The following is a 14,735-nucleotide window of genomic DNA, read 5'->3' as shown; positions in this document are numbered from 1 at the left end:
AAATGGCAATATTTATTAACCAGATTTACTAGATGGAAAAATTGAGTCTATTTTCTCTTTGTTTCAAGATTTTTATAATAGTTATTTATGGAAAATGAATTTAAAGAGTAAAATTCTAACATTAAAGTATTAAACTTTAAAATTTTTAAAAATTATATATGACATATTTACACAAATATGACCATTTCCATTATGCTTTGTAATATACTAAGCATTGTTCTGCAAAGTTACATTGAAGTTAAAGCCCAGTTTCTGAAGGATGGCTTGAACGCTCCCTTCTGCCCCTGGCACTACAAATTGACTTCTGAGGAAAGCTCCACACAACGTCCACTAGAGGGCATGCTTGCAATCCAGAACCCGCTTTCTTTTTGAAACAATTTTAACTACAACCAAATATGAAATGTTTGAAAGAAATAGTGTTCCATCGGAGAAAGTAACTTCTTTCTAATTAGCAATACTGTATTTTACCAGAAAATCAACTGTATAAGTTACTGCCATTAGAATAATTTAGGTTAAATCCAATATGAAGAGCCCCTAAAATACACGTTGCTATAATGTGCTTTTATTTAGGCAATACTTCTTATGGTCATGTTCCCTTAACGTATTTCAAAAAGTTTTATCCTTTAAAGTGTTTTAAAACATTTCCCTATTATTTCAACTAGCAATTGACCTTAATAGTGCCTTCAATATTGAGCCAAAATAAACAGAAAATTAAAACTGGTTCTTAGAGATATTTGTCTTCATAAGTCCTGTTCCGAAGGAAGGAAAGCATTCCCGGTTCTGGACTTGGCCACCGACCCAGTGCTAGTGAAGCCATCACTCTTGAAGGAGAGCCTACAAAGACCTCACTAAACCGGCACAAACTCTACATCTTAACTATCTCTCCTTATACCACAGATATGTCTAGTCCTCGCCCCTCATCAAGGAAACTTCTCTTTGCAACAGATGAAGTATGTTACAGAAAAGCACTACAGATCCACTGTGGAGCCAGGTTCCACAGTGTAGAGCAGAGGGCAGAGCATGAGGTTCAGGGAGCTTACTGTGCGATAGATGTGTCTCCTCGTAATATCAGAAGCTACAACTAACTGAACAAGGACAACAACAGACATGTCTGATGTGGACAGGAGGAAGCACACCAATGTCAACAGGCAACTACAAATGCTGACGGGGAGAGACAGGCTTCTCCAGTGAAAAGTACTGGCTGGGTATGGATACTAAGTGCTCAGCCCTGAAAACATACATGTAGTAATAATGTATAGGCTGAGGAGACTGTACTCAGGAGAACTTGTATCTACATGAACACTTAGTGAAGACAGACACCGCAAAGCTGAGGGAAAACAGGTTCGGGTACATGCAAAGGCTTGGTGGGAATGCTATAATTTCGAACAATAAAAGTAATAATTGTATGTCTTATGTAAAACTTATTTAGCAAAACCAAGTAGTCTTAATATTTATGTGCCATATTTCTCCTCTAACCCATGACAACACAATTATTTTTCTTGATTTGTTACTTATAATTACTTTTTCCTTGTGAAGAAGTAAGTGGCTTCTTCCTTCAGAATCCTGCTATGTAACTTAGGCTGGCTTTGAACTTGTGGCATCCTTATAGTGTGTCTCTCTACAAGTGGCAACGATACCAATGTCATACACTTCCTAGGTCTCAGCAAGAAGTGCTGCCATTTATCACAGAGTTTGCTTCAGAGGCCACTAACTCTTATAAATAAAATTTTGGCATTAATATGTTACCATAAACTACACACAACTTCATATGAGTTTCTTGCTTTTCTTATAAGCTACATAATTTAATCGTATCTAAGTTTTGTATTTTAAATTGCACTTAAATTACTTACATTTGTAGGTAGACATTATACACATTTGTAGTGCATAAAACAGTCTATAAAACACAAATTATCTGATTATCATTTTCATTGAAGATGATAAGATGGTGGGATTTTATTGATATCCCCACACATCCTACTGTGGCTATGAAATGATTTGTTTACAATTCTCTGTGGAATATATATATGTGTGTGTGTGTGTGTGTGTATGTATGTATACATATATATGTATATATACATGTATACATACCTTTAGGGCATATGTTTTAAAAATAAAGTATACTATTTATAAATTATAAACTTGCCATAGCTATTTAGTTCTATTAGAATGGTTTGTAAACAATTTAACATATAAACACCAAAATTTCATTTTAAGTGAGCGTTTATATAGAAAAAAATATCAATCATATCTTATGATGAAAATTTCTTCATCACTTACTTAAGGAGGAACTGTTCTCATTTCAAATTACTCCTTTGTATATAAGCATGGCTACCAGTATTGTAGCATGTGATAGTAACAAGACTCTCAGACCTTTCCCATTCGTGAACAAAGTGCCAACTCCATTCCTAGTGTGTATTTATTGTCAAGGACACTGTTTACCATAAAGGAAAGGCCAGCCTTTCCAGCAAAGATTTATATAAACTATCTAGATGGTAGAAAAGGAGAAACTCTAGTGGACTGGCTTCTGTCTTAGGCAAGAAACAGTTAAAAGTGGTATGTGTGCCAGGGTTTTAATCAGGCTTAGCAACAAAAAGCTTGCTCGGTCCTCTTCCACAAGATTTTGTCACAGTGAAATGCCTTGCTTAGGGCCGTCCATCTGTTAATGTTGACTCGAGGTAGCGCTGAGCTCTCACACTTGTTCACTAGTGTAGTTGTTAGCCGAGTGTGATATGTGTGTGTGTGTATGAGAGAGAGAGACAGAGAGAGACAGAGAGAGACAGATTGCTGGACTAAGGCAAAAAATGTTTCATCCTTTAAAGCAGCTTCTAGTTCAGCAGTTAGTCATAAAATTATTATTGAAAGGGATTTTTCTCTTATTCTTAAATTTTTCTATTACATTTTAGACAATTTCATATGACAGAATTAGAATTAATGGTCTAATATTGCTCACTAACTCCTCAGGATTCCACTAATATAAGATTGACAAAAGGTAAGTACATAGGATTAAAACTGCTCTGCACCATGACCGATAGCAGTATTCTCACAGGACTAAACAGGCCCTATTCTCAATAAAATCAGAGAAGGCTCCTTTCCCTGGAGTCCTGTTAGGCTAGGGCGGCTGTTAGAACTGTCATCTCCACACAAAAGGGAAAGGGCTGGGTTTTACAAATGTGAAGCCTAATTGGGAGCTCTTCATGGCTGTACCCTTGACATTTATTTAAGCCTCATCAACAAAACAGAAAATAGCCATACTAATTAGCAGACCAGCACACAAATTACTATTTGTTGGGGGTAGAATATAGATTCACAGTCTATTCCAAAGACAAGCAAAGTAATGGGATAGACATATTTAAATTCTTCTCCACAGCATCCACACTATAGACTTTCCTTCTGTTAAATAAAGATACATTCTTATAATTCAAATGATCAAAATTTCATTTAATATTCTGAAAACTAAATAAAAACAAAGTCTTTCATTGGCAACTCTTGGTGGAAACTGGAAAAGCTACATTCTTTTCACAGTTGGGTCCATGTCCGATAATAAACAAACTCAGAATGGAATGAGACAAATCCATTCAGAGTCATTTTTTATTGTAGCTGACAATAAAACAAATACCATCTTACAAAGTTACAGACAAGAGATTTATTCATAATACAAGATGTATATTGCCTTTCAAATCATACGCTAAAGTCAGCAGTCAGGACCCCACTTAGAATGAAGATGAATACCTGCTACTTCTGTGGCCACAGTGCTGTCAAGCGACTAAGGGCAGGAATTTCACAAGAGAAGAAAGTCTAATGGGGCCATTGTTACAAAAGACTTGGCACTCAAGATGTGTGTATATCTACCAACTGTAGACTACCTATTGTATTTATTATTTAAGGAGATATTTTATTTATATTATCTATAATTCTTATAGCAGCCTAGGAAGATAATGTGTGATGTTAACAATATATCAATTAAAAATGCAGAAAGCAAAACAAAGGGATATTTTATTTTAATGAATGTCAAAAGAAATTTCCTTTTAAAACCAAGTCCGGTCTAGCTCTATACTAATTTTTCCATCAGATGCAGTTGGGAAGGATCACAGTTTAATGATAATGTAATTCATATTGGAAAACGGCTACATGTAGATCTAATGTGCTATTAGGAATCACAGAAAGTCACCTGTGAAGGCAATGGAGAATTTGCTTATTGGTTAATTTGCCTAAATAAAATCATCTTGCCATTTTGTATACCTTAAGATATACAGCTTAAAAATCCATTTCTAGAAATTAACATGAAATATGAAAAAACAGAAGTTAGTAAATTATAATAGGAATATCTTATCCTGTTATACAAGGAAATTTTAATAATTAGCATGTAAAAATTCTCTCAACTTACACATTTGGGGAAAGGATTCCTGTGATTTAAATGTTTTTATCTTAAGGAATTCTATTGAAAATGTTTTCTTCTCATCAAAAAAAAAATCCCTCTTCTTTTTTGGTAAATATCATCATTTAAATACTCTATTACAGAGCTGGTAAAAAAAGTTTACCAGAGTGATTTAGAGCCCTGAAGCTTGTGAGCAGTCAAGAACTGAGCGTATTAGTGGTGTCAGAAGAGCAGATAGGAAAGGGCTGCCTGGTTTAATGTCAGTGTGTGATATACTGGCCATTTTCTATGAACATAATGATTTCATTCAAAGACGTGCTTTAGTAACACAATCAGAATTTGATAATAACATATGAAATTAATAAGTCTATGAAAATAAGCTTAATAAAAGGAAAAATAGAGGAATCATTTAGTTTGCCACAAAAATAGTCTCATGAATTCAGAATATTTCCATGTTTTTCTTCTGTTAACGGCTGGTACCTAGGAAAGTCCTAGACACAGTGGGTGCTGAATTATTAGATGAGCGCACTTCTTCATAAAGATCTACCAGGGTCTGCACCTGGAGCTGATCCTGTGCCACAGTGCTCCATACCATATACTGCTGCCTAGAGAGAGCTGGTCTCCAAGGAGTGCTGGCACATTTGTGAGCACAGGCAAGACCATCACCTCTGTTCCTGTGGACCCGTCCAGAAACCTCAGGACACAGGCACCAAGTAACAGCCAGGAACAGGATCCTTCAGGTTTCTGTCTGCACCCCTGGGCTGACCCTGTACCATAGCTCTCCATACCCAAATTCATCCTGGAGAGAACTGGTTGCCCAGGAGGAGTGGCACACAGGCTTGCAGGAGGGAGAAGCCATAGTCAGAGACAGCAACACAAGCTAACACCAGAGATATCTATCTATCCAGATGGCGAGAGGCAAGGGCAAGAACATAAGCAACAGAAACCAAGGATATTTGGCATCATCAGAAACCAGTTCTCCCACCACAGTGAGCCCTGGATACCCCAACACACCAGAAAAGCAAGACTCTGATTTAAAGTCACATCTCATGATGATGATAGAGGACTTTAAGAAGGGCCTAAATAACTCGCTTAAAGAAATACAGGAGAACACAGGTAAACAGCTAGAAGCCCTTAAAGAGAAAACACAAAAGTCCCTTAAAGAATTACAGGAGCCAGGCGTGGTAGTCCCAGCACTTGGGAGGCAAAGGCAGGTGGATTTCTGAGTTCGAGGCCAGCCTGGTCTACAGAGTGAGTTCCAGGACAGCCAGAGCTACACAGAGAAACCCTGTCTAGAAAAACCGAAAAAAAAAAAAAAAAAAAAAAAAGAAAAAAAAAAGAATTACAGGAAAACAGGTGAAGGAATTGAACAAAACCATCCAGGTTCTAAAAATGGCAATAAAGAAACCACAAAGGGAGACAACCTGGATATAGAAAACCTAGGAAAGAGATCAGGAGTCACAGACACAAGCATCACCAACAGAATACAAGAGATAGAAGAGAGAATCTCAGAAGATACCATAGAAAACACTGACACAAGAGTCAAAGAAAATGCAAAGTGCAAAAAGCTTCTAACCCAAAATATCCAGGAAATCCAAGACACAATGAGAAGACCAAACCTAAGGATAATAGGTATAGAAGAGAGTGAAGATTCCCAACTTAAAGGGCCAGTAAATATCTTCAACAAAATTATGAAAGAAAACTTCCCTAACCTAAAGAAAGAGATTGCCATAAACATGCAAGAAGCCTACAGAAGTCCAAATAGATTGGACTAGAAAAGAAATTCCTTCCTTTACATAATAGTCAAAACACCAAATGCACAAAACAAAGAAAGAGTACTAAAAGCAGTAAGGGAAAAAGGTCAAGTAACATAAAGGCAGACCTACAAGAATTACACCAGACTTCTCACCAGAGACTATGAAAGCTAGAAGAACCTGAGCAGATGTCATACAGACCCTAAGAGAACACAAAGGCCAGCCCAGGCTACTATACCCAGCAAAACTCCCAATTACCATAGATGGAGAAACCAAGATATTCCATGACAAAACCTAATTTACACAGTATCTTTCCACAAATCCAGACCTACAAAGGATAATAGATGGAAAACTCCAACACAAGGAGAGAAACTACACCCTAGAAAAAGCAAGAAAGTAATCTTTCAACAAACCCAAAAGAAAATAGCCACACAAACATAATTCCACCTCTAACAACAAAATAACAATCAATTTTCCTTACTATCTCTTAACATCAATGGACTCAATTCCCCAATAAAAAGACATAGACTAACAGACTGAATACATAAACAGGACCCAGCATTATGCTGCATACAGGAAACATACCTCAGTGTCAAAGACATACACTTCCTCAGAGTAAAGGACTGGAAAACAATTCTCCAAGTAAATGGTCCCAAGAAACAAGCTGGAATAGCTATTGTAATATCAAATAAAATCAACTTTCAATGAAAAGTTATAAAAAAAGATAGGGAAGGACACTTCATGCTCATCAAAGGAAAAATATACCAAGAAGAACTCTTAATTCTGAACATCTATGCTCCAAATGCAAGGGCGCAAACATTCATAAACGAAACTTTAATAAAACTAACACAATAATAGTGGGAGACTTCAATACACCACTCTCATCAATGGACAGATCCTGGAGACAAAAACCAAACAGAGACACAGTATAACTCACAAAAGTGATGGACCAAATGGATTTAACAGTTATCTATAGAACATTTCATCCTAAAGAAAAAGAATATACCTTCTTCTTAGCACCTCATAGTATTTTCTCCAAAATTGATCATATAATCAGTCACAAAACAGTCCTTAACAGATACAAGAAGATTGAAATAATCCCATGCATCCTATCAGGTCACCACGGACTAAGGCTGATCTTTAATAACAACAAAAACGACAAAAAGCCCACATACACATGGAAGCTGAACAATGCCCTATTCAATGATAACTTGATCAAGGAAGAAATAAAGAAAATTAAAGACTTTTTAGAATTTAATGAAAATGAAGTCACAACATACCCAAACTTATGGGACACAGTGAAAGCAGTGCTAAGAGAAAAATTCATAGCTCTGAGTGCCTCCAAAAAGAAACTGGAGAGAGCACACACTAGCAGCTTGACAGCACACCTGAAAGCTCTAGAACAAAAAGAAGCAAATACGCCCAAGAGGAGTAGACCACAGGAAATAATCAGACTCAGGGCTGAAATCAACTAATTAGAAGCAAAAAGAACTATACAAAGAATCAACCAAACCAGGTGCTGGTTCTTGGAGAAAATTCCTTTTCCTTCCTTTTCCTTTTCCTTTTCCTTTTCCTTTTCCTTTTCCTTTTCCTTTTCCTTTCTCCCTTTCTCCCTTTCCCCCTTTTTCCCCCCGTTTCCCCCTTTCCTTTCCTTTCGTTCTTTCATTCATTCTTTGTTTTTGATCAAATATAGTCTAACAGGAGTCAAACTGAGAAAGGAAACTTCAGATGAGAAACTGTCTCCATCAGATTGTCCAGTAGGCAAAAGACCATTGAGTGTTTTCTTGACTGATGATTTACTATTGCAAGTGCCATCCCTGAACAGCTGGAATAAGAAATCAGTTTGCACAAGATAGTAATTGTATTTCTTCATGACTTCTTCTTCAGTGTCTGCTTCCAAGCTCATGTTTGATTTCCTGTCCTGATTGTTATTCATACTGTACTGTAAGATATGAGATGAAATCAACTCTTTCCTCTCTTAAAAAAAAAAATCTACCAAACTCCTTCATTCCTAAGACTGATGAGGCTCAATTGTTCCTTCCGAAATTCATGTAAAGCTCCCATCCCCACCCTCATGTCTTGCTGTCCTGCCCTTCTGCCATGTGATAATGTAGCACATTGTCTTTATGTCTTTATAACACGTGAGCCTTTACCCAGGCTCTCCAGCCTTCAAACATTTACAGAGTATTTTTCTGTTCTTTATGTATTACTCAAGCTCAAGTATTTTGTTACAGTACTACAACACTGGCTAAATCAGTCACGCAAGAGCACTTTATTACCATAAACATTTCATGGTACTGTGATTATTAATCTTGACTGTTGATTTTATGAGCATTTAAATAATCACGGCAGGTCTGTGAGGCTTGTTTCAGATTGACCGGCCTAATAAGAATGGAAGATCCACCCTGCATGTGGGCAGCACCATCCCACAGGTTGGGCACAACCTGAGTAAAAAGGAAGATGGAAGCTCAGGGACACTCAGTCCACCCCTAACTGACTGCAGATGCTATGTGACCAGCTGCCTTACAGTCCACAGCATTCCCAGCGTGGTTCCTGACCTCAGATCATAGCAAAAATAGACCTGCCTTCCTTCCTTCCTTCCTTCCTTCCTTCCTTCCTTCCTTCCTTCCTTCCTTCCTTCCTTCCTATGACTGTCCTGGAAGCAAGAAAAGTGACTAATAAGAACACTGGAATGGCAGCAGTTCAACCCTTCTGTGTGGTTCATAGTCTTTGGAGCAGTGTGTATAGGAAGAACATGGAAGAATTTGAAAAGCCCATGAAGGCTGTAAGTAGAGAAGAGAAGGCCATTCTAGCTGGAGCTGGAAGATAGGAATGCTGACAGGAATGTGTGCACAGAGGACAGGCTCATAAAATTCCAAATGGCAGGGGCTCTACTGGGATCTGAGCTGGTCTATTTATGTAGTAATGACATCAGGAATCACCTGCATTCTGCCTGTTTTCTGAAAACTCAAGTGAGGCTGAGTATAGAGGAACTGAATTCATTCATAGGGTGGAGGGAAATGCCAAGGCAGGAGAGCACTCAGGCTGGGGGCTGCTTTCTTCCACTGTAAGACAAAGCAAAAAGTGGCACCAAACATGGAAAAAGCACAATGTGGTAAGAAAAAGAGCACGGGCAAACTTCACCATGCAGATGAGGCAGGTTTAAAAGCAGCTAGCATGGCTACAGAGATGGATGACATTAAGGAGAAGCCTGGACTGAACACTGGGACAATAAGAAATGTGTTGTGAGGGTAAGACCAAACTTGTCATAGGCTGCACATTGTGAAAATGCAAGTTTATCTGAAAGTAGATGTATTGAGAATTTTGCTGAAGGAGTTCTATGCTCTAAAGGAACTACCTAGAGATGTGGTTTTTTTCTCAGGGTCAGCAGACAGATGCAGATGCCATTGTTTTCCAAGGGAGCCAGGCACATGCACAGCCGGCAACTGAACTTGGCAGCTTGCTTTGTTCACTAGGTATTGGTTGTGCAGGCATAAAAGATAGAGAAATAATGGTGTCAGGAGAGAACACCAAAGTTCTAGAGAGATGCTGCGGTGAAGCAATGTGTAACAGGGTTGCAGTCCCTGTAAAGATATTCAAAAGAGCCATTTAATGAAACTACGAAAGTATAAATCACAGTGCAGACTCTCAAATTTTGAAGATGCCAAGTGTTTGAGACACTAGCTGAAGAAAACTGAGTGTATGCACGGCAGCTGGTTCAAAGCAGACACTATGTGCTCCAGGTCGCAAGAACGGAGAAGAAGGGCTAGCCTTGACCCAGATGATTCTATCATGAGTCAGACTTAGGGCATGAAGCTGAAGGAGTTAGTGTTTGCTTACTGGCTGTTGGTCTCATTTGGCCAGGTCACTGCTATCCCATCTTTCTTCCTTTATGGGTGGGATGTGCATTCTGTGCCACTGAATATTGGAATTATACTAGTTAAGAGATTGCCTTGAATCTCAGATGAGAGTAAGAGTCTGGCAATACTAAAAACTATAGGGACTTCTGGTGGTATGCTAAATGCATTTTGGATTATGCGATAGCTATGAGCCTCTGAGGATAAAAGATGGAAGGAAGGATATGGTTTTAAAGTGATATGTTTGGGTGTCAAGATGACAAAATCTGGAGTTGACATGGTTCCTCTTGATTTCCCCATTGATGGTGTTTAGAATCCCACGGAAATAACTTTCAGAGGGATCTGTGAGGATTTTCTATATTGGTTAGGTTTTCTATACTGCTGGGCAACACCACTCAATGGGCTGTTTTCCCAGAGTGAGCCAGAGAAGAAAAATGGAGCTGAGTATCAGCGCAGCTCTCCTGTTCTCCTGACAGTGTATGCCATGGGACCAGCTGCTTAAACCCCGCCATGCGGACTTCCTGCTACAGTGGACTGTACACCCAAACTGTGAGCCAAATAAGTCCTTCCTTCCTTCCTTCCTTCCTTCCTTCTTTCCTTCCTTCCTTCCTTCCTTCCTTCCTTCCTTCCTTCCTTCCTTCCTTCCTTCTTTCCTTCCTTCCTTCCGATGTCCTGTTCTGGCCCTAATCTTGTATGAGTCACAGACATTGCTATGACTCATCTGTTGTAAAAGAAGCTTTGCAGCCACAATATGAATTTGACTCTAAAGCTGATTTCTAAAGATGCCTAATCAACCACAATTTGGTATGTAAAGCTTAATTGGTTAAAACCTTCTAGAGCCTACTCTAAAATAAGAGATTACATTGCTAGTTTTCTAAACAGTTTTCCTCTTGGGACAATATTTTTAGTGATATCAGCATTTGAACCGAAGTTTTAAATAATAATAGCAAATAAAATATCTTGGTACAGAAAAAAACAAGCATATAGTTCCCATGCTATGATGGTTTGGCTTCATGAGTTTTTAGTTTTACTATGGAGAAAAGCAATATACTTTAAGTAAAAATGATCTTTCAACCTTTGAGTTGTTCCCAGCTAGTGATAAATGATACAGAACTGTTCCTTGATCCCAGGCAGCACAGGGACTCAGCTTCCTGTCACACATGTTGTCATAAAGGGGAAGAGCCCGACAGTGTACAGTGCTGTTACCTAAGATATTAGGAGGGAAGCATCTTCAAAGCATCTTCAGTTACAACGTGAGCAGCCACGATGATCAATCGAGAGGCTCCCATCACAGGGTCAGGACCACGAGCACAGCGCCCCACCCTTGGATTTCCACAAGCTGTTCTAGTACTGAATGTCTGGGTCACACATTTTATGTTTGCAGTAAAGGCACTTTGTTCTTGCTGTTCTATGTTACTCTGTTCATACTGCACATCATCACATTTCAATGTCTCCCAGACTCACTGGGGTATAAGTTCTTTGAAGACATGACGAAACACAAGTTAAGTAACCTGTATGCAAAAGGCTTGGGAATAGCACTACTTTTTATTTTCTATTTCTTTTTTAGGTGCTATGATATCTGTAGATACACACAGGGCCAACATTGTAATAACTATTATAATAAGTTTATGTCTGGACTGTGTGGGATGTTCCATGTCTGCACCAAGATGGGATTTTCAGAAGGGCTTTTTGTTTCTCCATTATGCAAGTCCTGAGTGCACTACTCTCCCCCTTGACCATCAATGCTGAATTTTGAATAAGAGAAATATCAATGGTTCAAATTACTTCTAAAGAACTTGGTGAAATTGTGTAATCTGAGACCAAGGACACAGGGCAAGCATCCTTACCTGGGAAAGCTTGTGCTTCTCTCTGTTCTCTCCCTTCTCATTGTGTAAAGTGTACACTGGTGTATACTGCACCAATCCAGAACAGGTCCCATACTCTTCCTCATTGTCCTATCCATGAAGAAAAGTATAATTATTTTATAATACTCCACTTTTAAACTAAAGATATTTCATTAATAAGGTTGCCTGTTAAACATAAAAAGAAAAAGCACTATATGTATAATTTTAAAGACTATCCTGAGGAAATCATGATTTTCTATGGTGTGATTTAATTAAAAAATAATCCATACTTTGACTATTTGAAATAAAATTTATATAAAGATAAATGTTCACCATTACTAGAATGGAAGATTTTATTTTTTTTTTCCCCAGACAGGGTTTCTCTGTGTAGCCCTGGCTGTCCTGGAACTCACTCTGTAGACCAGGCTGGACTCAAACTCAGAAATCCACCTGCCTTTGCTGGGATTAAAGGCGTGCGCCACCACTGCCCGGCTAGGAAGATTTTTAAGTAGTTTATTTTCTTCAAAAGTAAAAATTCAGAACACAAATTATTAATAAATTTGCAAAGATGTAATTTGTAATTAAACGAAGAACATAAATATAGACTTATAAACATTCACACGATACCTGGAATACCCATAGGTTCAAAATCAAATTCTCATATGTGATCTTTTATAGATTAGGAACATTCCTCAATGTGGTAACTACCATTGGGATGATCCTATAAAACCAAATGGTGGCATTTTTTTGACTAATTTCAACCCAAAGTTAGTTTTTAAAAAACATCAGCTTGAAGCAAGATCTTCAATTGTAGAACAAAAGCAATCAATTTTATGAAAACATACATCCTACTAAAAGTCTTTTTGAAGGACTCCACGTTCTGTGATAAAATATGCAAACAATACAAGGACTAGTTGGTGGACACATACAGAAGAGCTGAGAATTAGTTGCCAGAGGCCTTGTTATAAAAAGTACATTCTTGAACAAAGCAAGAGCATATCATAAAAGCCATCAAAACATAAATCTCAGCTTGTAGAGCAGGGGCTAAACTCACACAAAATCAGGGGGAAGTACGAAGACCAAGAAGGCAGACGCACCTTGTGTTTCAGCCTGCTCTTCACCTCCTTTAGTCCCAGTCTGGCGTGACTCTTTGCCTAGGAAATGAGAATAAGTATATCTAGCTTCTTATGCTTCTATTATCATTTACTAAATAAAAAGATATGTAAGATTATCTCTAATAAGGTTTGCTAACTATCCATATTACTTAGAAAAGAAACAAATTATATCCTAACACTATTTCCAGGGAGGCCATCTAGTTATCATTTTATTAAGCCTAAACTGTTGTTTAAAAGGGTCAATTCTGTATTTCATACAAACACACAAAAGTTAACATTCAGTCGAGAATCAATCGGGTACCAAATCCCCATTATTAATTGAAAATTGTGACCAATGAGAGAAAGAGAGAGAGAGAGACAGAGATACGGAGAGAAAGTAATCACAGCATCAAGTTATTTGGACAGATGTGTAAGCTTCAAGAAACTGAAGAAATGTTAAAGAGTGCTGCTGAAGTGCTTTTTCAGACACAGGCATCTAGGGGAGTGGTATTTCACACATAGATTTTCCAGCAAAAATTAAGTCACTGAACAACTTCACGCTACCTTCATATTTCTCTAGGGTTTGTCTTCATCATTCAGAGTCTCCAGACTGGCTGTAAATTGTGGGGTCCAACTTAAGACAGCGGGGAGCTTCATAATCGTGGGGCTTTTCCTGCACTGGAGATTTTTACTCAGAGTATTCCAGGTAAAAACAGACAAAAGGAAGCCTCCTTTATTTTGTTTCCTGACTATGTGCTGGGTCTTAGAAACACTGCACTGCTTGTTGTCCCAGCTCCAGGATGACACTGTTCCCAAGACACCATATACAAGAGCACAGTGATCCAGGAAGATTAAGTCTAGACAAAGTGGTGATAACACTTTTAAGTAAAACAAGAATATATTTAGATTGTATAAAGAAGGTAACTGCCCATACAATAGTATTTTAATAGCAGACTTTTGTTTGATATGAACTCTAAACATTTTATAAAGCTTCTTTTAAAAATGGAAAACACAGTTGTAGCAATAGCTCAGATGTTAACGGTGCTTGCCACACTGGAATGAAGACCTGCATTCGATCACCAGACGAGTAAAGGGCTGGATGGACATGCAGCTGCACTTGTATTCACAATGCTACAAAGGCAAAGGCAGGTAGGTTCACAAGGATCCTGGACCTTGCCCGACCTGACCCGATTAGTGAGCTCCAAACTCTAGTGGGAGACCCTGTTTAACACTATAAAGTCACAACTGGTCAAAATCACTGAGAACAACCACCTGTGGGTACTCAGCCCACCGATAAATCCACAGCACAACCCCACAGCTGAGGCTCAACGAGCATCATGGGAACACTCAAAGAGCCAGAGCACCAGGGCAGAATGTGTGCTGCAAGATAGTATCTTCTACAGAGGACAGGGAAGCTGCACCCAGAAAATCCCAACAACATGGTTGCCTAAGCAACAATTGATGTGCAAGTGGATGGAAAAATTCTAACAGGGCTTGATTCCTAGAAAATGAGCTACTGGAAGTTAATGGCAGCTGAGAGAGAAAGAAAATCTGTCTTCTCTAGAATGAGGTTAGCCAAGCCCAGGAGGTTAGCCCTAACCACACGATGAGAAACACTAAATGGACTCAGCTGGTTGTATCTGTAACTTATATACATTTATAATTAAGTAAACATACACAGTACACATGGATGTAACAATTATATTTTAATAAGAGGCCATGAATTTGAGGAGTGAGAGTCACACCAGAGGAACTAGGAGGGGGAGGAGCAGGAGGAGCAGTGACACAAACACAACACTCATATATGAAAT

At 38.4% G+C, this 14,735-nt stretch overlaps 1 protein-coding gene across 2 annotated transcripts in view; it reads right to left on the bottom strand.

The window, feature by feature from the left end:
* The window catches only part of Dennd1b (DENN domain containing 1B), a 222,215-nt gene that overhangs the window by 18,198 nt on the left and 189,282 nt on the right, over nucleotides 1–14,735 (bottom strand). For both annotated transcript variants that reach the window (XM_021163138.3, XM_021163128.3), the window contains 2 exons: nucleotides 12,928–12,984; nucleotides 11,834–11,941 (listed from right to left, as the gene is read on the bottom strand). In XM_021163138.3, coding sequence (XP_021018797.2) covers nucleotides 11,834–11,941; nucleotides 12,928–12,984 — 165 coding nt within the window. The remainder of the gene's footprint in view (nucleotides 1–11,833; nucleotides 11,942–12,927; nucleotides 12,985–14,735) is intronic.

This window comes from Mus caroli, unplaced genomic scaffold, assembly GCF_978045245.1.
Source record: "Mus caroli unplaced genomic scaffold, Mus_caroli_1 scaffold_1, whole genome shotgun sequence".
NCBI classification, from domain to species: Eukaryota; Metazoa; Chordata; class Mammalia; order Rodentia; family Muridae; genus Mus; species Mus caroli.
Note: the sequence above shows the minus strand (reverse complement) of the source record. Positions and strands in the feature narration are given on the sequence as shown.